The 24830-nt window shown below is 43.3% G+C and overlaps 3 protein-coding genes across 4 annotated transcripts; 1 reads left to right on the forward strand and 2 right to left on the reverse strand.

Annotated features, from left to right (window-relative positions):
• Positions 1–1863: 1863 nt before the first annotated feature.
• Positions 1864–5181, reverse strand: LOC139345184 (sialidase-3-like). Its single transcript, XM_070983716.1, has 3 exons — positions 4565–5181; positions 4139–4378; positions 1864–4026 (listed from the first exon to the last, which is right to left on the reverse strand). The coding sequence occupies exons 2-3, from the start codon at positions 4361–4363 to the stop codon at positions 3019–3021; spliced, it is 1233 nt and encodes a 410-aa protein (XP_070839817.1). The 5' UTR covers positions 4364–4378; positions 4565–5181; the 3' UTR covers positions 1864–3018.
• An 87-nt stretch (positions 5182–5268) lies between these two features.
• On the forward strand, positions 5269–11637 carry xrra1 (X-ray radiation resistance associated 1). Its single transcript, XM_070983228.1, has 16 exons — positions 5269–5466; positions 5966–6114; positions 6202–6273; positions 6360–6432; positions 6525–6622; positions 6917–7065; positions 8534–8638; positions 8741–8849; positions 8945–9022; positions 9110–9203; positions 9828–9943; positions 10053–10163; positions 10731–10863; positions 10991–11106; positions 11213–11318; positions 11392–11637. Exons 1-16 carry the CDS (start codon positions 5376–5378, stop codon positions 11565–11567), a joined length of 1776 nt encoding a protein of 591 aa, XP_070839329.1. The 5' UTR covers positions 5269–5375; the 3' UTR covers positions 11568–11637.
• A 7125-nt stretch (positions 11638–18762) lies between these two features.
• chrdl2 (chordin-like 2) lies at positions 18763–23889 on the reverse strand. Of its 2 annotated transcripts, none has more exons than XM_070982947.1 (11): positions 23754–23889; positions 23166–23278; positions 22942–23035; positions 22697–22842; positions 21762–21855; positions 21471–21532; positions 20721–20889; positions 20417–20605; positions 20137–20310; positions 19526–19618; positions 18763–19423 (listed from the first exon to the last, which is right to left on the reverse strand). In XM_070982947.1, exons 1-11 carry the CDS (start codon positions 23818–23820, stop codon positions 19290–19292), a joined length of 1335 nt encoding a protein of 444 aa, XP_070839048.1. In that variant the 5' UTR covers positions 23821–23889; the 3' UTR covers positions 18763–19289. The 2 variants fall into 2 exon arrangements, with proteins under 2 accessions (XP_070839048.1, XP_070839047.1); XM_070982946.1 differs by having other exon boundaries at positions 19159–19423; positions 20122–20310.
• Between the last annotated feature and the right edge of the window lie 941 nt (positions 23890–24830).

The following is a 24830-nucleotide window of genomic DNA, read 5'->3' on the forward strand; positions in this document are numbered from 1 at the left end:
AGGCCCAGATCTACTAAAAATCTGTGGTGGCATTAGGCAATTTAAGGTTTGAAAAAAGGCAGTTTTTGCATGTCCAAATACAAAGCATAGCAAGGTGCTCGACTTGCGCTTTAGCATGTCACAGTAGGATATATTCTGAGGTTTGGTAAGTCATGAATTGATCTGCTAACTAGGTAGGGGATCATACATAACAATCAAGATAGATGAAAAACACCTTTATGACAACGTTGACTAAATATAGCTCCAAATAACTCCAAAGGTAAGAGTTTCTGAGCAATGCCATGTTGTCACTGCTCACAAAACCTCAGAGCACAAACTAAGTGGGCTCCTGTCATGCTCCCAACTGTCTGGCAGCTCTTCACCTGTGGGCCTCTGGGTCATTCAAATGGATGGTACAAGAGCCATGTGACAGCCGTGTCTCCAGCGCTGTCTGTGCCGCCGAAAGAGCGGAGCCTGCTGGGACGACACACTCGCTTACCACGAAATGAAAAACATCTGTGATGCCAACACTGCTAGCCTCTCTGTTCCCGGACTCCCAAATGTCATCCGAGTGATAGATGAGACATATGTGTGTGTATTACAGCGAGCCACCCTCTGATAAAGCTTATCATATGCGCTGCAAAACGTTGGATGTGTCACCGCCAACGCTGTCGCAGAAAAACAGGTTTCACCACATGACTCATCCGTCTTGTGAAGAAGCCGGTTGAACAAGGTGATGAAAAACAGAAACCAAGGAATGAGCCGGTCAGCAGATGAGCACATTTGAGATTTATGAGCCCCCACATCTAATAAAGTACACTTAATATCTTGCCTAGTTGTTGCTTTTGTACCAGTTCAGTGATTATATTAATGATCAGGCAAAGCACTGAAGTCCCAAGCAGCCTGTAGCTACTGCTGTTTACCCAAGGGCACAGATGTCAGCTGAAATCCCCTTCTAATGGTCGTAATTCAGAGGAGCACGGCAATCCCTGGCAGGATGGGTTGAGTGCTTGCACCATTTACTACATTTGCATCTGTGTCGTGACATATAAATACAAAGCTGTGATCTAAAGAATATCAACTTAGCGACTATTTCAGCTCATGTAGCGTTCCTTCACTTCTTCATTTTAAGTGCACTCGTGGATTTGTGGCCTGTTTTTAAAGGTTTACATCTTCAGGAGGAGTCACATGCAAGTCTGAATAAAGAGAGGCAGACAAGCATATTGTTGGTTTGACAATAAGATAATTTTGAATACATTAGCTTTATTCTTAGAGCTTTTACTGAAGACGCAGCATCATTGTAGTGGCCTTACTAAGTGCGTTGTTACCAGCATTTGTGAACAACTTTTTATATTGTTGCACTTTCATTTGTCCAGATACTCAGACAGCATATAAATCGTGATAACAGCTTCTTTTCATTTGTTAATTGCACTTTATCAAAGAACCACCACCCCCATAACAGTCGAGATGTCTTATTCTTATTTGGAAAACCTGAAAAATACAGAATATGTGCATTCCATCCTCTCCGAGCACGCTCCTCCCTGTCCTCAATTCATCCCCGTCTGCACATCTGCTGAATCACACTCATCTCCCCACAGGTCGCTTAACAACAGCAGCCTTTCATAACATTTCAACATGCCCTAAGCCCCCTTTAGCTGCTGAGGGAATGAAATGCTCCCTATAGCTGATAAAGTGTTTCTTTATAGCTGCTTTTAAAACCGCACCCATGCCCAGCTCTGTTGTCCTTTGCCCCTCTCTGACAGATGATTATTGTTTCACTTGTCTTTTTAATTATTTATCCCAACAGTGAGTTGTTTATAGCAATAATTAGTGTAACGGCAGTGTAATTAGAAGCAAAAAGAGCAAAATTGAACCAAACAGCAGTCTGGTGATCACAGCTTACTTTTATTTTCTACTAAAATACATGTTTCATGCAGGTTTTGTCACTTTCCACAACAGTCAACAAAAACACAATGAAACTGGTGCAGAGCCACCTGGAGGCACGTCGCCTCACAACATTAGGCAAAGAATGATGTTGAAGTCGCTCAGTACAAGGTTTTGTGTGTGCAAATTTCTAGTGGCTTTATAAATGGCAAGTCTTCATCCGCTGTTACATGCTGTTACATGCTTTCACTTGATACCCAACAGCCAGCCGATCACATCTAGTCCCAATGTCGCATTTAATTAATAATCCCCGGGGGAGAAGAAAAGGCTGCTTTGAAAATCATATGTGTGCTGGAGAGCGGAACGTAAAGAAAGTAGCCAGTGAGATATTGCTTTTGGACATGAGTGTAATAAAAATCAGTGTACAGTACAAAGTAGATCAAATGCTCTGGACAGCATATCTCTGGTAATCCATTAACTTGATTCAAAAACCGGTACAGTTCAGTTGGTCTCTTCATTGATTAGCTGGGTGTGATTGTGAGCGGTAAAAAGTGAATGTTTATCTTTTCCATCCAGTTTTGTGACCTACAGACGAGGCTGCGCGCCGACAGGCTGTCACACAGCTGAAGTTCAAACCGTGGAGTCGAAGGCATACGTGAATCAGAGTATACTAAACGTAAAGGAGAGACTGAGCATGGAGGAAACTCTACGCTCTACTTTACAAGGCCTGCTATGATTTTCATATGAAAATAAAAAGAGGTAGGCAAATTCTCTCCGCTGCTCAGGAAACACTGAGTTTAATAAGATGCAGAAATGAGTACGAAGCACTTGTCAAACATGCTACACACAAAGCCTGTTTTAAAGATGACAGTCCAGCACGGCATGCTTGAAATCAGCCACCCAGCCTCTTAAAAATCCTTCCTTCCACAGCTGCTTGCATATTGATACTATCAAGACTTGAATTACTTTTTTTATGTAAACAAGGAGACAACAAAACACACGACTCATGCATGCATTATCATCTCCGGAACGCAGAACAACAGTAAACACGGACAAATGTTACCGCACAGCATATTTAGTGGCTTTTGCTCGGACGTCTAGGTTGCAGGAGACTGTTAGAGAGCTTTGTTAATACAGAAGTAAAGCAGCCGCAATTCAACGCATCTTCTTCTCTTTCTTGCTGCCCGTCTGCATGACATCATTAAGGGTAAACGACATAAACGCAATCTGCTCAAGTTCACTCTCCTTCCCGCACTCCATCAAGCATGAAAACTGATCCTTGTCTCCGTTGTAAGCCAGGTCTGAATAGCCGCTGGGTCCCCTGTGGATGATCCTGGGTTTGTCCCATCCTGATGAGTGCAGGGGGGACCGGTTCAAATACACGCCCATGTCCCTTCTACTCGACTTGTTGGTTGGGTGGATGAAGAGGAGCCAGGTTTGGGTGTCTGGAGACAGGAGCGATGTGCCACAGGCTTTGCTTTCAGCGTCGTCATTCGGGACAAATTCGGGAGCGGGGAAGCCGATGACGCTACCTTGGCAGCCTGTCGGCGGTTCAACGAGCTCTGGGGCAATGTGGGGTTTGTCAAAATACATGCCGCTGTTTTCACTCAGGGCCTCGCACCTGTGGCCTCCAGAGTTACGAGCGTTGCAGTAGAGGTGACTCCTGCCCTCGTGATCTATGATCTCGGCCATTTCGCACTCGCATGACTTTTTTCGAAGCATCTTACCAATATGCCACGTCTGGCCAAAGTCTGCACTATATATTGACAGTGCTCTCGGGTAGACTGTGAAAGGAATGGGGAAGGAACAGCATCTGTAAGGAACATAATAGGCGTAAGCCGGGATGATCAATCTGCCGTTCTCCAGCTGAACGCCGTGGCCTGGACCCACAGCGAATGTGGCCCACTTATGGATGGATTCGCCGATCACGCTTTCTGTTAAGTCTTTCGCTTGACTCCAGGTTTGCCCGTCATCGCTGCTGCTAACACAGCAAAGACGGGCCCTGTTCTTACCTGTGATAATCTGCCTGATCTCTGTGGTGATTCCCCAGATGCAGATGAAAAACAAAAACAGTGTTTTGCTGTTTTTTTCATACACGGGGCAAGGGTTCATAGTGCGGTGGTCTGGTAGACACGCTGTCGACAGCTCCTGACTGGACGACCACTGGAGAAACATGACAAACGACAGTGATTAAAAGGATGAGCATGGCTGAAGTTGACATTGATCAGTGTTGAAGCAAAGGTTCGTCTGCTGGTTATTGTGTGTGAACAGTCACCTGAACGGATCCATCCGGCTTCAGGGTTCCTCTTCTCATCACAAGACTTTTGGCATCTTGGTCAGCAGGCGAGGATCTTTTCTCTGCAAAGGCGAGGAAGGTGCGACTGTGCCTCAGATAGATGAGAGCAGGAATTCTGTAGGTTATCCCATTTGACTCCTTTTCAAACAAAGTTGTTTTGACCGGCTCCTCGTCGCTGCCGCTCTTTGATGGTGTGTTTCCCATGGCGGATCACAGTTCCTGTGAAGAGAAATTGTTCCCAGTATATGACAAGTCGTAGCTTGTTTTGTAGTCTTGCTACAACAATCTCTAAAGCACAGACTCACAGGAAGAGTTCACACTCCAGCAGCTCCTCATAGACACACATGATTGCATTGCTACAAATAGCATCGAGCGTATACCGTGCACGCAGAGCGAAACCCTTACCTTCACCAGCGACTCTTCTCATTTGTCACCCTTGATCTCAGCGTGAACGGCATTATACCGTATAATTTCACGCCACACCAGGAACCTCTGATGTTCACGACACTGATGCTACGGGTTGATCAGAAAAGAAGATGCCACTGAAGCGAGAGACGCCAACGCATTCACTTCCCTGTTCGCTTAGACGCGATGTAACCAAAGTACGTGTTGGGTTTAACTACCTGTGCCAGCCAAAGCTCCAGAGATTCAGCTTGGTCAACAATTTCTCATTTTATTTGGTTGTATAACAACTACAGGAAAGACAGGGCAGGAGTAAACACTAGCATAGAGCTACTCCGGGTTGCAGTATCACGCATGCGCAATACGGTCAATTCCAATTAGAAACTCGCTAGCTAAACAGCACAAACGCACACGGGTCGAAGATAAATTCGTCTTGACGAGTACTTGATATGTTGTGTTATATACAGAAAACCGCTGCATCTTCCTAACGTCAAACATCACGTAATGCCTTCAAGTACCTCAGCTTTGGTAGGCGGGCCACTATCTTATCAGTGAATTCAATCTTTGACTAGCCAGGCTCACCGGTTTCTTCCGCCTTCGCCTGTAAACACTGCGTCAATGTATACGTGTTACAGCCCCCTGCCGGACGGGAGGGGCAGCGCTCGTCTTATATGCTGTTGCTAGGACACGGCACTACAATGAGGCTCAATATCAAATAGACTGCAGCAAGTTGCTGTGCCAGTTCAGTTGGTGAAAAGCGGCATCGACTCTTGTCGAGTTGTTTCGTGATTAATGCATTACTGAGACAAACAAGATGACTGCTGCGTCCAATAAACTTGATGATGGACAGAGGTATCCCACCAAATGTTTCCCAGCCCGGACATTACTCCATCGAAAAAGAGAAGGTGCGTTGAGTTTAATTAGCCCATTAAGAAAACGTTTGCCTCGCATGTTAAGGCACTAATAGCCTGTGGCTATTTGATTAATCACGACATCATGTATGCACTGGTACACATTCAGCCTCACTGAGGGACTTAGATGAGATCAGCCTGAGATGAGCTACGAAGGATCTCTGTAGACTTGCAGATTGACAGAATATTTTTCTGCAATTGTTTCGCTATTCAGTTAATTGTCTGAGACATCCATCAGGCAACAAAGCCAAATTATTCTTTGATGCCAGCTTCCCAAATGTGATGGTTTGCAGCCTCTTCTCTATTTGACATCACAGTACATTGCAAGATGTAATTTGAGCGTCAACTTTGGCAGTGGGAAATTATGATGGCAATTTTCAGAAATAATTGTTGCAGCCCAAAAAGACCTTTCACTTTTGTAAATCTACTAACAACCTCATCACTCATCAGTATCAGTGGATGTTATTTTATTCAGTGCTGTTTTTCCTCGTAGGTGGTGGTCATTGGCTTGTGGCTTACGGGAAGGCAGAGGAGCAGAGATACAGGACTGTGCGTCGAAGAATAAAAGAGACTTATAGAGAATGTGAGAAGGACAGGGGGACGGATAGACCTCATGGTAACACATTGGACAGACCTTTCCTGGTAAGACACTGAAGTCTCCATAGGTGAGGCGCGCTCAGTTGCCCATAGAGGCCCCAAACCATTTCAATTCTCACTTTTCTTTTGTAGCTCCAGTTACACCGTGCTGATGAGCCGTCTGAGCTCTGCTCTGTTGACATCAGCGAGCAGAAACTGGACTCTGTAAGAATCACTTCTCACTTTTTTTTGCCAAAATAATTTGGCAGTTTGTGGGTAAAATGATTAAAGGCTTTCTTTACTGTGCACAGGTCAAGCCAGAAGACCTCAAGGTGTTTGACAGTGTAGCTTACATCGACGCGTCTGTTAACTCCCTCTCTTTAGGCGAGTGCTCTTCTGCCTCCTGCACGTTCACCTTCATTGAGTTTTAAGGCCTGTTACAAAACATGATCAGGAAATATCTTATTTTTCTGCAGGATCCTTCAGCAGTTTCGTGTCTTTAAGAGAACTCAACCTGTCGCTAAACAGGCTGCGCAACATGACGTTTCATGCTGCTGACTTCCCTTATCTCGAGGTAAGACGACTGGCTTTGACATTACACTTAGATAGCGTCATTACTATTTTTAATGCTGTTTATTTGAATTATCAACACGTCACAGGGGTAAAATACAACATGACATGAGTTCTTTAGTCCTGGCAAGCACTTGAAAGCCTTTCACTTCCATCTTATCGTCTTCTGGTTCATTTCTCAGCTTCTTTCTGAGCAGCAGCTAATCTAGAGAAGTGTTTAACATGGGTAATATCTCACATTACAAATCTCACTCTTGCACTCTTCATTTGTCTCTACTCTTTGTTTAAAACCTCACAGGTTTTGGATTTGTCCTACAACAGTTTGTCAGCTGATGATATTGTGTCCATCGGCCGCATTCCACGTCTAAAGGTCCTTCATCTGACTGGAAATCAGCTTCATCGCCTTCCTCCTAATCTGGCTTCTTCCAACCGTGACACAGCTCAACTGTTAGTTTCACCTGCGATCAGACAGCTTGCCGTGCCAGCGTTGAAGCGCACACACTGAAATCAATCGCTGTAGTCTTTTATCTGCCTACTTTGATGTGCATGCATGAAAAGTCCACTTCTCCTCAAACAGCATTTGCTCATTTGCTCTGGAGAAAAATGACAAAACCACAAACAGATAACTGAGTAAATTAGCGAGCCTGTTCTTGCTTTCCTATCCAGACTTCACACACAGGTCAGCGGAATGAGACACGGCTAATCACAGGTTTTCCACAGTAAAATGCAAATTCACCCTCAAACTAAAGGTTGACGCTGCCTCCTATTACTGCAGAAAATACTTTGATTGGTGTCCTTAAAAAGGAAGTGTACATAATGTGTCTCTCTCAAAGTAATAACAGGCCTTTATAGTTCCAGAGTAAGAAGGAGTAGGAGATTTTCAAAGATCTTAAACCAATAATGATGCAATTATTTTAGTTTCATGGATCTTTCAAAAGGGGCTGCACGGTGGCGCAGCAGGTAGTGCGCGTGCCTCACAGCAAGAAGGTTGCCGGTTCGATCCCCGGATCAGGCGGGGCCTTTCTGTGTGAAGTTTGCATGTTCTTCCCGTGCATGCGTGGGTTCTCTCCGGGTACTCCGGCTTCCTCCCACAGACCAAAAACATGCTCATTAGGTTAATTGATGACTCTAAATTGTCCGTAGGTGTGAGTGTGAGTGTGAATGTTTGTTTGTCCTTGAATGTGGCCCTGCAATCGGCTGGCGACCGGTTCAGGGTGTACCCCGCCCCTTGCCCATTGTAGCTGGGATAGGCTCCAGCCCCCCGCAACCCCGAAAGGGATAGGCGGTATAGATAATGGATGGATGGATGGATGGATCTTTCAAAACTCAGGTCTGTCCGTCATCATTTGGTTTGTTAACTGATCATGTATCAATCAGTACACTGATGAGACTTCATAACATAACCAGTGATGGAAGAAGCATTCAGATCCTTTACTTTTACTTGCAAAGTATCATCACCCCCCCTAATAATACAAGTATTACAAGCCCTGCATTCAAATCCGTAGATAAGTAAATGTATGTGAGTATTATCAGCAAAATGTACTTAAACTACATACAATACTTGACTAAATATACTCAGTTACATTCCACAGCTGAGCGTAACTTGTGCAAACAGTTCATTGCAGAGAAAAGTCAAAATGCATTTGAAACAGTTTGTAAAGTGGCCAAGAGGGGGCGCACAAATGCTCCAAATTCACACTCCTGGTTTCTGCTGAAGCGACTGCAGTGACTTTCAGAACACCTGCTCCACAGCCAGGTACAAAAGTCCAGCAGACGATGGTGCGCACACATACTGGATTATGGTACTTCACTGTAACTGTACGGATTTAACTGCATTATGAAATACACGCAGTATTTATCAACGTGGATTCCATCATGCTGATGAATTGTACTGTTCTGTTTTCTTTCTGTCCAGGCCGGCTGAAGAAGAGCACACACGCTTTAAAGCTCTTGAGGTGCTGCTGCTCGACAATAACAGACTGTCCTCTGAAGTCTTCAACAGTCTGGCAAACCTCAAGAGGTCATGACGTGGTCTGAAGTTTGCTATTTTAAAGCATTGATTGAGACAGACTTGCGATGCATTCAGCGTCACTCATTAAGCATTTCTAATTGTCAGTTACAGGCTAAAGTGTTTAAACCTACAGGGGAACCGCATTTCTCAAATTCCATATCTGCAACTGGCGGGTGGCTCACAACCTTCTTCTGATGAACATGTCAAGAGACTCTCTCAGGTAGTTCATTCTGCTGTTGGTGTGTGGGTTCGTCACTGTGTCTCTATAGCTCCTAAATCTGCATTAAACTTCAGCTACCCGAGATCTTTCCCAAGGAACGCTGGGAGGAGTACTGCAGAGGATCCAGTTTTCCACTACCTAAGCTTCAGTTCCTCAATTTAGCTGACAACAAGGTGGGTTCAGTAATCTGTACAAATAAATCAACCACGGCCCCTTCCGAAAAAACGAGCTGACACGTCCCATCTGCCTTTCCTCAACAGATCGCAGAAGAAGAAGCTCTGATGGCCGTCGCCCTTTTCCCAGAGCTTCGGGAGATTGATATTCACTCCAACCCTCTGACCACACGGAGAAGCGGTAACCCGTCTTCTCTCCTGTCCTCTAAGAGGCTGGCGGTGAAAGTTTCTTCAGGCTTATTTTAGGTTTCTCGCTGGATGAGAGCTGCCTGAGGAAGGCTGATATGATGAACGACAATCTTTGGTGAATACTCATCCTCAGCACGTCAGGCCTCCCCTGCAGAGACGCTGGCAGCGAAGATCATCCCTTTTTATGCCATCTCTTACTTTCTGCAATAAACCCGGGGCAATCAGTTCAAGTATTTAACTCCATTAGTTTTCCACATAATGGTGCATTACCCGAGTCAGCAGAAAAAGTATCACAGTGAAACATATTGCCTCACATTTCATCCAGTTTGTTTTGTATTCAGAAAAAGCACTGAATATATTGATAAGTCTTAGCACCGATGGAGCAGACTGCATGGTGTCTGCGTATAAACCTGATTTGAAGTCATAACCTCCTGTTTCAATACTTTTGGTTGGCACATGCCTGAGATTCCAAGGCTAAAACAATAACGGTGAGGCTGGCGGCTAGAGCGAGTAAGACAAAAGGGTTCAGACAAGATACCATAGACATGGCACCATTATATAATGGTTTGACCCATTTTGCTAAAATCACCTTCGTGTCTCTGTTTGAACGCAGGAGACCCTCCCTTACTGACCTATTACCTCCAAGAGAGACTGGGCATAACAATAAAGCGAAAGAAGACTCCGGATGTCAGGAAGCTCCCGCTGAAGGTGTCCACTGATCCAAAGTGGAAGGTTGGATGTGTTCTGCATCTGCATGGGCCTCCAGATTTCACTGTCTGAAAGTGAAACAGTTACTTGAATGTTTTTTTTTGGGGGGGGGGCTGACATTTTTGTATTGCAGGTGGAAGAACGAATCCCAAAGGTGTCAAAGAAGCCACTGGTGATGGATGCACCTTGTCCTGCTCAGCTTGAGAGACGTGAGCTGAACACAGAGCGCTTCTTTCTTACTCAGGTATGAGCCTCAGGTTTTATTATTCCTGCTCTCGTTGGGAAACATCAGTTCTATAACCTTTGGGTTTCTAAATGCTTTTCCGAAAAGTCATTATTGCCTACCGGTGGTGGAGGAAGTATTTAGGTCCTCTACTTCAGTAAAAGTACTGATAGGTGATAAGTCACAGTCCTCCATTCAAAGTGTTACTGAAGTGAAAGTATGGAACAGTCCAAACATCATCATCAGTAAAATGACAAAATGCTCACATTTGAGAAGCTTGAATGATGAAATGTTCCTCATCTTTTCATTAAAAATGACTTAAATGATTTTCAAAATAGCTGCCGAATTACTTTTCTCTCATTGATTAATCGACTAAGCGTCTCAGCTGCCCTCACACCATGCATTATAAGCTTTGTTTATTTTGTATGCAAAAATCTGTCAAACTACAGCTGTCAGATAAATGTAGTGGAGTGAAAAGCATGGCATGAAAATGTGCTTAGTCACATCCACCACAGGTGTCTTTGCAGTTTCTTCGTCTCAACATTTCAAATCATTTTCTCTCTTTGCTGAATGCTGTTTCATGTTAAGGCTACTGACGCTCCGGAGTACGACTTTGATCCTCAAGCTGATCAGACAGAAACTAGAGAGAAGGAGGAGAGAAACAGGGACGACACCAAGTTGATGGACGTCAAACCGAATCCTGATGTGGTGCAGCCCGTCGGTGAGGACTGCCGTTTCACCTGCGGCTGTTTATTTTTGAACATTTTCCTCAAGCCCTGACAAACTTTGGCTATACAATCAGCCCAAAGTGAACAGGAATATAATATTGTTTCTCTTCCTTTCAACAGGAATTCAAACAGCTGTTCGGATGCTGGAGCACACGCTGAGGAATCTTAATGTTTACAGAGACTCAAAACCAAAACTTGATTGCATCCAGACACCATACAGAGGAAGAGAAAAAAAGGTTTTGCAAGCACAGAATTCATTTTTATTCCCACTTAATATTACTGTGGAACAATAATAAATCTCGCAAGAACTGTGAAGAACAAAATGTCCTTTTCTGTGCACAGATTAAAGAACTTCCACCTTTGACACCAGTGAAGCGGCCGGCTGAAAGGGTGGAGGAGATGATCAAAGAAATCAAAGAGAGTACAACAATAAGACAAGTCCCGTTAAGTATGCGCCTTTCTGACCCCATGAACGTTCATGAGCTCACCTTTCTTCATGTGACGCTCTGCTTTCTGTGCAGGCAGCGCCCTACACAGCACAGGCGTTAGCAAGCAGGAGGCTCTGTCGCTGCTGAGGGATATGAAGACGAAGTACAAGATGGTCCATAAGAAAACGATGGAGCAAGCAGCCAGCATTGAGTCCCACAGAAACACTGACCGGACCGGAGCTGAAGCTCCAGCTGTGCAGATGCTCTGATGCACGTTCAAAGTGTTTGATTAAACTCTGTTTTTCTTCTTGTCTTGAGTGACACCTCGTTAATGTTGATGTGCAATCGGTGTGAGTGGAACTGATGAGGAAACACATTTTATTCTGAAGTTCACCAACAGGAAACCTGTAGCCTAGCCTATAACAGGTTTAGACTTCATGCTCCCTGCATGGGGGGAGCGACAGAGTTCATTAGAATGAATGTCTGTGGATGTGACTGGGGGGCATGTGCTGAAGTGACTGCGATTCTGTCTGATTAATGTGGTGACGAGGATACAGTGATGGCTTTGAGCAGCTGCTCCACCTCTGCCATGTCCAGAATGAATCCAGCATGCATGCACTGTTTGCCAGCAGACAGTAAAAAGCTGGCTGGAGAGTCAGCTGTTTGTGTCCATTTGTGTCTTTTTTGTGTCTGAAGTAAGTCTTTCACAAGTAAAAGTCCTGCAGTATTGGCATCAAAATACACAGAGTATAAAAGTAAAAGAACTTATCATGCAGAATTGTTCATTCCATAATAATATAGATTATTGAATTATAATTATATATTCATTACTAACATCACTTGTTACAGTTACTGTATTGTTCATGTTACAGCTAATGAGGTTTGTTTTGGGTTTTTTTGTTTTTTGTTTTTTTTTACCATATACACTGCAGGGTAACTTGTGAATTTCACCAAAGGATCAATAAAGATTTATCATTTTATCTGTTAATTTATATATATATATATATATATATAGAGAGAGAGAGAGAGAGAGAGAGAGAGAGAGAGAGAGAGAGAGAGAGAGAGACTGATTACAGGTAAATGATACCAATAAATGTAGTGGGGTAATATTAAAAAAATAAATAGAAAATAGATGAGTTACGAACCTGTGAAGTACAAGTACCAAAATTGTACTTCAGTACAGTGCTTGAGTACTTTCTACAGTGACTGCTCTGCTGTCCCTCGGTGGAGCTCGCTGTGTTGGACAGGAATCAGAGTATTTGATGGAGCAGTAGGCGTTGGTGACTCTGAGCAGACCTCTGCAGTTCAGCGTGATTTACAGTCCCAGACATGTCTGATCACTGCAGGTCCATACCTCACATGTGACATTCCTGCGAGCTTACAGGGGATGCTTTTTCGTTTCTGGTCACGTTCTGTTTGTCTTGTTCATCCTCTTTTTGATTTCCTTTTGTCCTTCATATGATTTCAATTATTTTTCCTCGGTGCAGCTCCAGCAGATGTGGAATGCACTCTGAGCCCAGGTGGAATAAATCAATAGGTACTCTGGAGATATTTCATTGGATTTGACATTATTGCATTCATGTGTGGATGTTTCCTGCTTCTGTATGTATTGAATGGTAAATACATACAAGATGTATTGCATACAGATGATCCAGCCAGAAGATACTTTATGGTTATGTTACCTTGTACTTTATCATTCTATGACATGTTTCACATTTTCACTGCTCTTTAAATTTCATTCATTACAATTAATTTATTACCCAAATATTTTGATTTACGATATTTATTTATTTCAAAACTGCTGCAAAGCCTTCTCAATATGTAATCTATTATTATATGAAATTCCTGCCATTCTCATTCAAAACCAATCATTCAATTATTTTTTTTTTTTTATAATAAAAATAAAAAAAGTATTAAACAGCTGGCTATGCTCTCAATAACACGAACACACCTGGAAGCAGCCATTTTATGCTCATGCAAACTCTGGTAATAAGATACCTGAAAGGTCAGGTGACCCTTCTCACGGTGGGATGTGTGAGCGAAGCATTGATCTTTAAAAAATATCAAATATTAGAGATTTAAAGTTACAGCACCATGAGTAGTTTACATATATGACCACTGATGTTGCTCTGATGAATTATTTCAAACAATCAGTGGCTCCCTGAGCTGTGCGATCAGGCAGACACCTGGTCTTCAGTCTGAGGGTCCTGTTGGCCTCTTTTCATCTCTAGTGGTATATTTGATGGTAATGAGGCGACTGTGCCAAATGGCAGAGATTTGACACACTGCAAATACTATTTTCCAGTTCATCGGAGCAGAGCCCGTCTGTGCTGCAAAGATAGAGCACAGAAAGATACAGCTGCTAAAAGTCTCTGATGCTCAGCGTGATTGAATTACAGAGAAATTGTGCTAAATCTCTTCAGATTTTCCCACAATACTTTTCCTGCTTTTTCCAGGCTGGAGTGCAACCCAAGCAGAGGCCCTCTGAAGATTTGTAGCTGCGTTCAGTAACATGGTGGAGTTTGTTCTTCAGCCAGTGGGTCCTGGCACGGATTTCTTCTGCCTGACCAGAATGTTGTTATGAAGTAATTTGGAAGTGATAATTCTTAGGACCTCAAACAGGTTCAGGTTGCATAAGAGCTGTGTTTTCATGCACATAGTATCGTGCAAGAGGACGTTAGTTTCCACAGTTTTGGGCAGTGATCAGTCACATTCGCTGGCATTCACTGACCTCATCACTCACAAAGCTTATCGGAAGCTATTTTCCCACATGTGCATGCACTTTCCTTTGTTTGTGTTTGTGGCTACGTCAAACCTTCTGAAACTGGCCTCGGCCCTCCCTGCCACCTTTACACTTCCACACTGTTTTGGATGCAGTGACAAGTAAAGTCAATCGATTCATCATTTAGTTGAATAATTAATGACTCAAATAAATGAAATGAGGTCCTATCTTGCATTACATTTTAATGCATCAAAACAATCCCGGCCACATACCCCCACCACTACCTTTCTCTTCAATCCTGAAAGAATTTGGCGTCAGGAGAAAACTCAGACAAATACACAAACATCCTCAGGCGATCGGTGCGCAAAGTCTGCTGGCACAGTTTAAACCGTGAGGCTGTGAGGTTAAGTTGGTTTTTATAAATGCAAATATAAGTTTAGAGGATAGCTAAGACATACTCTCACTTCTCCAAAGCATTTTTTTTTTCTTTTTTTTCCATGTAAGGGAATCAATTTTGAGTCCTATCAGAGAAGTAAAATGTGGTCGTGGATTACCATCACACTGTCACTTCCATAAAGTTGGAGGAGTCACAAGAGACAAAAGACCAGCAGAGGTCAGAACATCCTGACTTTTATGGCATTAGCTCCAAAAACACTGGATCATACACTTCCCTGTAGTCTGTAACAAAGGCTATTAGAAATGACATCATCAGGGTTATTTCTTAAGACTTTAATACAACTGTTTTGACAGTTAGAGGTACTCTTCATGGCAACCAAACTGAAGATTAAATGAATTTCTATTTCTAAATGTATGTCAGAAACTTTGCAAACATCGCCGTCTGTCCTGCTAATACTGGTGATTTACACTTACTGACCTGGTGGAGGCACGCATGCTAAAGAAGTGAAAATGACCTCCTAATGCGACAAATCCCTCCAAGGCTAAAGATAATTGCACAATCCACATATGCCTGTAATTTATTCCCTGCAAAGACGATGCCAAAAGTTTCAATCTAATTAGTCTTACTTTAGGTTGTCGAGTGAAGCCGGTGGACGTCAGTGTCTCTTTTGTATTTTCGTTGGACTCTTCTTCACATTAACGTCCACACAGAGTAAACAAACAGACAAAAAGGGATCAGTTGAGCTTTTCCTCTGAAGCCTCTTTTGTTCTTAGCATGAAAAACTGATGAGGTGGGTTATTAACTGAAAACACATTTTCATCCATGCTCTCGGTGATATAACAGAATCTGGCAGGAGGGCGAGACACTCCGTCCAAATGCAAAAATAACAAAAGACATAGTGGAGAAAGGCATGATGGTGTCCGCCTTAGGCAACACAGGCCTTTGTTTATATTTCTGTATATGATTTATTTGTTTGTTTGCTTGTTTTTCTCTATTTCGGCACAGTGCATTTTCACATCTGGAGCAGTCGTCGCTGCAATCAAGCCTGAGAAATGTTTGGGTAAGGTTTGTTTGACTCTCAAATTGAGGGCCAACAGTTAAGCTATGAGAATAACCCTGTGGAGACTCAGACACCAGATTTGGCTCAGAGAGAATAGGCCTGAATACCTCATCAACACTCCTCATTACTCAAGTGCCAAATGAGTTCACTGCAGACTGGACCTATTCATTATTTCTTTTGATGGACAATTGAACTGTAACACACTTATCATGTAATCCCGGAAAGGCTTCGGATACTCTGGCTGACATCTGAAAAGAGGCCATTATTAATTACAGATCATAACTGTAAAGCTGTTGCTGGTCGTCTTTATTCTGTGAAACAAAAGGTCTCGCTGTGGTCTGTCTTTAATAGTTTACAGCCATTACAAGCACGTGTTTAAAATGTTGACCTTTAAACCGAGCCGCTCAGGATAAGGGGATGAAGACCAAAGTGTTCATGACATGTAGCCCGGTATTGTCCGTGTTTTCTTGGCCAGACTCCAAACATCAGCTAAAATGATCAGGGCCAACTTAATTAATGAGAGGGTAAGGGTGTAAAAAACAGAGCCCTTGATAGATTTCGGAAGTATTTTGATGAAGTATAAACTCAGGGGCTCTGCTGAGCACCTTAATCAGCTATGAAAGCAAACACATCTATCAGACTTAATTAACTTAACACAATTTGGCTCCCTTTGAATCAAAAGGCTGCCTGATTGATTTGCAATGCTTCAGTTCCTCACAAACACTGTATGCATCGGCGAGGAACTACCCGCTCGCAGCACACGAGGAAATGTTTTATTTAATCTTTTGAAACGAGTTCCACAGCTGCTTTCCTTTGCGAGTCAGCGCGATTATTGCAGAGCTGCAAGAAGCGAATCCTGCACTAGCTTTCGAGGTTTTCTGTAACGTGCATGCGTCGATGTTCTCTGACTTGCTCGCAGAAGGAAGCGACGTATAAAACAACAGCACGAGATTTGTTAATATCACAACAATGGCTCAGGAGTGCCCCCAATCCTGCCCCGAGTCGTGACCTCGAGTCTCACATTTTCTTCACTTCTCACTGAATCTGGGTTACATGGGCAGCAGGGTGGAGTACACATACACAGAGAGCTGACCGGCTGCATGATTTATACCTACTGACTGCCCCCAGCTGTTACAATTGCCAGAGCCAAGACTAAGCATGCATAGCTGAATTGGCCCGTGAGACGAATCCACAAACATCCACAAAATGAGGACTGATGGGATTTCCGTCAAAAATGACGGACAAAGAGATCGAAACACGCGGTGCCAGATTCGCCGAGTGTGCTGTAAATAAAACTCACCAGTTAACGACCTGCATGGGAAAACGGCGACGTGAAAATGTTAATTACTAATTTAAGCTGGCAGCAATAAAGTAGAACACCCCTTTCTCACCCCTTTGACTGGAATGGCCTCTGTAGAGACTGCTGTAAACTGCCAGGTCCAACAGTTTACACAAAAATGTGACGGCCTTTTTCACAGAGTAATGAAGGCCTACAAGGGAAGTGCATCTGTTTCAAAATATTGTTTCATGCCTTCAGTGAGAGACAGACATAGCTGTCTGGCGCAAAGTGTGAAAGAAACACAATGAGTCATTATTGCGGACGGGGAGGGGGACAGAGAGAGCACGTCGGGAGTTCACAGAGAAGGGAAGCAATATTATTCTGAAGCGCCCACTCAGTCTACCAAATCCGCAGTTGCACACTGACTGAGTCATGGGAACCGCAGTGATAATTTGACACCTGTTGATCAAAGAGGCCTGCGGACAGACTGCACACAGTGCCGCGGAGCTGACATGGGTTCCACAGAGCTTGTTATTTCCATCGCGTTTTCTTTAGCTTTTTACTCCAAACTTTGGATTTGTTTTTTGTGGCACTTGTCTAATTGTTAAGTGTGATGTACTTCCTTTACTCCTCTGGCTCGGGAAATACAGATGCCCTCCAGTTTCTCGGCCTACATTTAAATCTAACAGCACACCCATTGAGAAAATGGTTTCATTTTGCAGCAAGCAGGTCAGGAAAAAATGGAGATATATATAGCAATGCCAGAATGTTTAGAATTAGTGCCTTGCGATTGTATGCCTCCGCCAAAGCTGCAGGTTTACATCCATGCATTTCCAGACTCATATAATATATTTAGTGAAGACTTTAAAGGCATTTCATAAAAAGGTATTAAGGGTATTTTCTGGACTGATAGAGAGCTTCATCACATGGTGCAACAACAATCATCTGAAGCTCGATATCAGCAGAACCAATGAGCTTATGGATTACAATGCTTCAAATATGGATGTTGCTGCAAAGAAGCTACGAGTTGTAAAATGTTGATGCTTCACACGCATTTTTGACCCAGCAGCACAGATCAGGACGCCAATTCAGTATCTGACCAAATCATTTTATCAGAGTTCTGTCTTGTATGGTCACAGTGACCTTTCACCTTTAGGCACCAAATTCTAAGTGGACAGTTTTGCCAAATTTGAAGAAATTCCCTCATATCGTGCTCACGAGATCAACAACCAGGAAACTCCTCCAGCCGCCACTGTCCCCAGCGTGGACACGTGACAAGTGATTCTTATGAGAATGCTAATGCTGGGAAAATACTGTATGTGTGTGCACGTTCGGGATCGGGTCGAACTTCTGCTTTTGATTTTCAGGCCTCTGATAACATTTCATCTCCAGCGGGAAAACAGTTTATCCGGCCTTCCGGAGTCCTGTTTAATGGAAGCCTTCAGGCGGAGACGGTGCTCGGGCCGCTCCGCTGTGGCCGGCATGCAGGCCACAAATGAATCAGCAGATCGCTTCTGAACGCCTTCAAAGACAACTGGGAGCGCCGAGCCGCATCTTCAGCCTGCCTCAGACACACATGCCCACTGTCTTGCTGTGTTTGACTCTCGACGTTTCCATTAAATGTGGCCTACGCACCATTTAAGCTTCAAAGTAACGGCTAAAAACAAATCAGAAAAGAGTTAACTGCTGCAAAAACAGTGAAAAAACGTAGTTCATGCATTCAGCTGCATCAACAATGGCCCCTTCAGAATAAAAGTATTTGTGGTATGTGGAGTTGTAAAATGTCATTAGGCTATGATAACAAACCAAATCGTGGCTGCATAAAAATAGCTACAGTAGGTCTATATTTTGACATGAGGAGGAATTGGGAAAAGCTGTTTCCACACTTATAAACACACAGTTATGACAGCTGTGTGTTCACCGGATGCCTCCTGTGTCTGCATGCAAAACCCATTCAGTCACACGTATGTACACAGAAACCATCCAAGAACCAACACGCTTCAAATAAGGTGACAAAACCACTATTTGTATTTACAATAAATATGTTGATGATCACAAAACATCCTGAAAAAAGCCTTTACATTCTGAACAGAATGTGGCCCATTTGACCAGCGTATTCGAAAACACTAATTATTTCCATTAAAGCGAAAGGGTTTGTTTGAGAAATACTTAAACCACGAAGTCCTCAATCATTCAACAGATGCGCATAAGAACATGAGAGAGTCGACATAGTTTAAACGGCCAAATTCAGAGCTGGATGCTGAGCTTTTTCACATTTACCGTCCGCTTAAATGTTTGAATTATAACCATGACAGATATTAAAACACTGCTACAGCTCGTGTTTCGTGACCTAATAATTTACAATATGTGATGATTAAAACACAATGGACAACAAGGTATGAATCAATAAACAATATTATAAATGAGAAATCCCACTCGTATTACAGGACTGATGCAGGACAGCCAAGTGCAACATGTATGAATAAAGTATGTACTGTACTGAATATAAAGAGTGTCGAGGGAGGACCAACTATTAGGGTGAACACAGGTCTTCTGTCTGCTTAGGATTTAGGAAAGCCACCATCTCCCGAATGCCGTCTTCACAAATTGTGGTCTGAGACGCTTTACTCAGGTTTTCTCCCTCCTCTTTGAATTTTCTCCACGTCTCTGAAAAACACGCTTGAATTAACAGACGTCTGTCACCAAAACCAACGCGGTCGTCTTCAAATAAGTCGGGGAGATTTCACGAAAAGGTGGGACACAACGAACCTTCGTCGAGTGTTGTGAGTAACGTGTAATTCTCTGGATGATCCATTATGTCTTTTCTCTGAACGTCGCCAATTTCCATTAATTGTAAAACACCTGTGTGGATAAATAAAGAAGTCAGATGAGAGTGACAAACTGGTGCACTAATACTGTGTATTTGTCTTGTAAGTAACAGTTTTGGAAAATACGCTTATTCGTTTTCTTGCGGACACGTTCCTGTGTCGTTTTGTGGAGATACACTGACCCTTTGAGCTTTTGTCTTTCTTCTACATCCCATACATATGGAGCTACTGCCAGCTGCTGGTTAGCTTAGCTTAGCATAAAGACTGGAAACAGGGGGAAACAGCTAGCCTGGATCTGTACAAAGGTAACACAATCATCCGACTATGCTCCTCTAAAGCTCACTAATTAACAAAGTTCTGGGGTTATGTGCTGGACTATGTCTTGGTTAGCTCTTTATGCTAAAGCTAACTGGCTGCAGGCTATAGTTTCATATCTGATGGACAAACATCAGAGTGGTTTCTCATCAAACTCTCCCCCAGGAAGCGATTAAGCGTATTTAACAAAATGCTGAACTACTCCTTTCACATAATTCCCACCAGTAGTTCCAGTACCTTCTACAGCTTTCCATACTTGCACTTCAACCTCAGCAGTACTTTGTCTTTCAACAGCAATGATCCTTACTGTGTGGGGCGGGTCAACTTTCAAAGACGAGTCTACTTTATACACCAAGAGGCTATTTTTAAATCCAAGGTAACAGTGAGTCTGGTTACTTTCAGCTTTACTCTCTGGAAAGAAGAAAAAACAGACGGAGATTGTGCAGATGACGTTTACAGCCAATCGATATCATGTCAGTATAAACAGTTCATCATGCTGTGAGCCGTGTTTGACTACCTGGACAAGTCTTACAGCACTTTCCCACTGACTTCAGAGGATGCTGGCACGGGTACTGGCTAGGGCATGTGATGCGTTTACAGTCCTGGAGGCCATCAGTACAAGTGCACAGGATGCATTCCAGGACCTTCCCCAAAACTGGGTGCCACATGTCTCCATGAGAGTACGTCTTGCCATTGTATAAACACGCTGAGAGAAATGGAAAACATGTGAGCCCTGTGCTACATATGGAAACAATCGGAAAAGTTACGAGGAACAAATCAAATACCTATACAGGACCTTTTTTCTTTTGACATCGTCTCACCTCTCTGGTGTTTCCTCTGCAACAAAATCTTCACGGTGGTCTCTGAAGCCCCTTTGAGGTTAAGTTTACTGAGGCTCAGGCCTCTGGGAGAAGTCCTGACCCTGGGTGGAGTGGCACGGTCGGACCGCGCCCTGCTCTGCTCTCCGGAACACTGGTCCACTGAATGCCTCTTTTGTGAGCACACACATAAAAAACACAGTTATCTTCCATCTCTTCAGCTATTGGCTTTACTTGCTTTTCCTCTGAGTGATAGCTGAAGGAGCATCATCATGAATCACTGCCCACATCTCAGCCTTCTTCAGGACTTAAACCAGAACGACGCTGCAGTGGAGTCTTATTATAAGGCCAAGCGGTCCGTGCACCTTCAGGGAAGATCTGAAACCGCTGTCTTTAATGATCACAGCAAAATTGGTGTTTCAGAAATAATCTGAATAATTTGATGCCAAGTTGGGCAAATTATTGTTGGAATCCTTAAGAGAAAATTGATTTGTTTGCCGGACTGCACAGGGAGGTCAAAGGTCAGCGTCAGCTACAGAGCAGCTCCCCTGAAGCTTGTAGTGATCTAACTGTCACGTTCAAGGACACTTCATCAGAGCAGACGTTTGCCTGTGCGATTTGAACTGTAATTAAAGTGCAGCTGCAGAACTAATGACACAACCTTGCTGTGTTCTGCTGTGTTTAAGGTGAGTTTGATATGAAAGAGCACTTTGTAGGATGTATTAATGTTGTGATCCATCAGCAAGAACATACAACGCCTCTGTTCAGCTGCTGGCTTCCATCCTCAGTTGATGAGGACCCACTGGTGCCGTGATCTAAAGACCAAAGAGACACACCAAAACCAAGTGTGAGGACAACGCAATCAACACACACGGCAGCCATTTACATCAGGGCTGGGTTCAATTCATGATACGATCATATTGTGACTTTCTTATTAATCAGCCATGTGCTTCGGCCTCATCTAAACATTTAATTCCTAAAAAAAATATCACTGCGGGCGGGAAACAGTTAAGTCATTTTCTCAGTTTGGTGGAGTTTGTCTACCTTTACACACCAAACAGCAGGTATCTGGAACTGAGACTGGCGAGGAGCAGCTGATTGGTTGACATGTTTTCAGAGCGCAGAAGATGTTTCCATTCTGAGAAAACAGAGGGAGGGAAAATTTCTTTTTAAATTTCCAAGTATGCGCTCCAGAGGGGAAGGCTTAAGTACTCCAAGATTTCTGCAGGCCTCTCTGGAACTGCTTACATATTTATATCACTCGAAATTACCATGACAGAGGCCAGACAACATGATCGCAGCATCTTCTGAGATGATAATGGTTTTGAAAATTACAAGCAAAAACTGAGACATTACCGTGAGACAGAACGAGACAAAACTGCAGTAAATCATGTCTTCTGTGATATAAAGCAAAGCTGACAAACAGACACGTACAGAAATGCATTGGCATACATGTGACTTTTACGTTTCTAAAACGAGGACTCATCCTAACACTCATTATATTGTTATGTGATGTCTCCTTGGAAACATCTGTTCACGAACTCCACTTAACAACTCATAAAATTAACTTCTCACATCATGTGGCCCTTTTTAAGAACAACTCCAAGGTGATTTCAACTTTGGCTTCGCTGCCGCTTTCCACTCCGATGTCTGCCCTTTGTTTTTATAAATCACAGCATTCATCACTTCTCTTGTGCCGATGACAGCCGAGCTGAGCCAACACGCAAACCAAAGCAAGATGCTTTCCCCCGGCAGCTTCAGGATTAGCTGAATCATTAAAATCAGCATTAGCAGCTATAAGTTAATGAGCAGGGACGCACAGACATACACACAGTGAATTTTTGAAGCATGAAATATAAGACGTTTTATCAAATAAGCCACTGCTGGAAGCTGTGGGAATGCTGCACAAGTGGCCTTTATGTAGCACTAGTGCAGAGCCTCCTCCTCCAAACAAAATCAGTAAATCAGATGGCACTTACAGAGCATGTGCATATAACACACTGGTTGCTTTGCTTGGATGGGAAGAGGTCGTGCTTGTTGAAGGTCTCCCCTGGCTGATAAATACTTCCGTTGTACCTGCAGGATTTCACGGACGCTCTCAGCCCTGCGGGGATCCTGGGCTCATCTGAGCAGGGCACACATCACACAGGACAGAGGTCACAAGGGGCACGGAGGGAGGACAAGGAGGACTCAGAGCTGGTGAGGCGTTTAGGGGACGGCCTACCTGTGCATCTTGGACAGCACTGCTGGGGCTCGGTTACGGGGTTCTCACACGGCAGAGCGGGACACTTTATTGTGTTGCACTTCACATGGCCTGTCTGAGAGAGAGCATACACCTTTAAAGCACTCTGTCAGCAGCTCAGAGCTCTTTAGACAGTGGAGGAATTTGAGTGCATTGTTCCTTTAGATGTTTGTGAAGAGATGAGGTTTATAAATATGGAGAGGCACCTCTGTGCAGACACAGCGCATGCAGAACATGAGTCCGAAAGGCTCCAGATAGGGATGCCAGCTGTCCCCTGGGTTGTAAGTCTTGTCTTTGAAAGTGCATACCACCCCGGACCCTGGGTGTCAAACATGAGGAGGATGAGCTCCAGCATTGAGAAAGGCATATGGCGCAGATGAACCGAACAGCAAAAACAAAGGATTTTCCATGTCAACTAATACAAAACATTTGTCAAAGCCATTTCGCCAAAGCAGCAATCCGCTCCAAGTAATGCAAACTAGAGGAAAGCACGAGAAACTGCACGGATCCCACCACAGCCCATAATGAACATTAAAACTAAACACAAGTCATGATTTCACTTCTGGTGGCTTCTGTGGCAGAATGACGTGAAGGAGATTCACCGCAGAGCAGCAGAGTTATGTTTGGAGCGGTAGATGTGGTCACCCTGACAGTGATCGGTCAGTTTTGGTAATAAAAAAAAAAAAAAAGAAAAAAAACTTTGCTGACTTGAGTCACAGCTTCATGCTTTTCCTTATCTTCAGCCCCGCACGTCTGATCAGGACAGAATAAGCATCAGAAGTGTCCGCTCTTACCTTTCCGGGGTTTCAGCTCCGCATCTGCAAACCAAATGATGAAACACAACAAAAACGTGGACTTCATTTTTTACATGTGCGTGGCTGAGTCTTCACCGCGCAATAAATACTGTATGTGTGTCTGCGAGACACAAACTGCAGGACAGCGTGAAACAAGCCTAAAAAAAAAAAAAAAAAAAAAAAATCAAGCTTTTTCATGGTTGATCTTTGGCGCCTCCCTCAGGAGACGAGAGGTAGCGCCAGTTTGAGAGCATGGATGACAGTGGAGTGCAGGCATGACCCCAAACCCTAAACTAGATCAGATGTGCAGGAAGTAACAAACAAGGTGTTGAGGTAGCAAATTCACTCTATGAAAATACTCATTTTCAAGTTTCAATCATTTTAGTCGAGTAAAAATACAAAATGTGAAACTTTTTCCTTTGAGAAACTGGGCCATCCTTTGTCAAGGCATTATTATATATTGTACATATATATAGTTGATTTTATTCTCTATCATTCTGTATTGTCTTGTTCTTTTTTAGGTCTCATTCTTACTCCTCTCTCTCTGTGTGGGATCAATAAAGCTTATCTTAAAAGAAGAAAGGGCTCCTCTCGTGATGTGATATTGTTTTTATGATCACCAATTCGTTAAGGTGCATTCTAACGTTCTGCGGTTTCAGTTAAATTATACTAGTTTGATCTATAACAACGCACATTTATGAGCTAGACACGAGAGATGTCAGATAAAGTAAAAGTACAATATTTCCCTCTGACATGTACTGAAGTAAAAGGGTAGCTTAAAATGAAAGTATTCAAGTACCATTTGAGTAAATGTACTTTGCTGCATTTCACCAGTGCCAAATATATGTACCTGACTGCCCCTAACATAACATTTTGGCTATCAGTCTCTGTATGACAGGAGATTGAGTGCTTAATATCCTGAACTTTATGTAAGCAGATAACCAGTGAGTGCGCTTACGATCAACTCATTATGTGATCTTCTATTACATTCAGTGATGGAGAAATCATCATTGTATCAAGTGATTGTGTCAAGTATCTTGCACCCTGTGGTAAAAACCAGTCTAAACCCATCTTAAA

The sequence above is a fragment of the Chaetodon trifascialis genome, chromosome 16, assembly GCF_039877785.1.
Source record: "Chaetodon trifascialis isolate fChaTrf1 chromosome 16, fChaTrf1.hap1, whole genome shotgun sequence".
Lineage (NCBI taxonomy): Eukaryota > Metazoa > Chordata > Actinopteri > Chaetodontiformes > Chaetodontidae > Chaetodon > Chaetodon trifascialis.

Coding starts and splice junctions, on each gene's coding strand:
- LOC139345184 (XM_070983716.1), bottom strand. CDS start 4,363: ATGGGAAACACACCATCAAAGAGCGGCAGCGACGAGGAGCCGGTCAAA. Junction 4,027..4,138: donor AGCCGGATGGATCCGTTCAG/GTGACTGTTCAC, acceptor ATGTTTCTCCAG/TGGTCGTCCAGTCAGGAGCT.
- xrra1 (XM_070983228.1), top strand. CDS start 5,376: ATGACTGCTGCGTCCAATAAACTTGATGATGGACAGAGGTATCCCACC. Junction 6,433..6,524: donor TGTTAACTCCCTCTCTTTAG/GCGAGTGCTCTT, acceptor ATTTTTCTGCAG/GATCCTTCAGCAGTTTCGTG. Junction 6,623..6,916: donor CTGACTTCCCTTATCTCGAG/GTAAGACGACTG, acceptor AAAACCTCACAG/GTTTTGGATTTGTCCTACAA.
- chrdl2 (XM_070982946.1), bottom strand. CDS start 23,820: ATGAAGTCCACGTTTTTGTTGTGTTTCATCATTTGGTTTGCAGATGCG. Junction 21,856..22,696: donor GTGTTATATGCACATGCTCT/GTAAGTGCCATC, acceptor CTGTTTTCTCAG/AATGGAAACATCTTCTGCGC. Junction 21,533..21,761: donor CTGCTGTTTGGTGTGTAAAG/GTAGACAAACTC, acceptor TTTGGTCTTTAG/ATCACGGCACCAGTGGGTCC.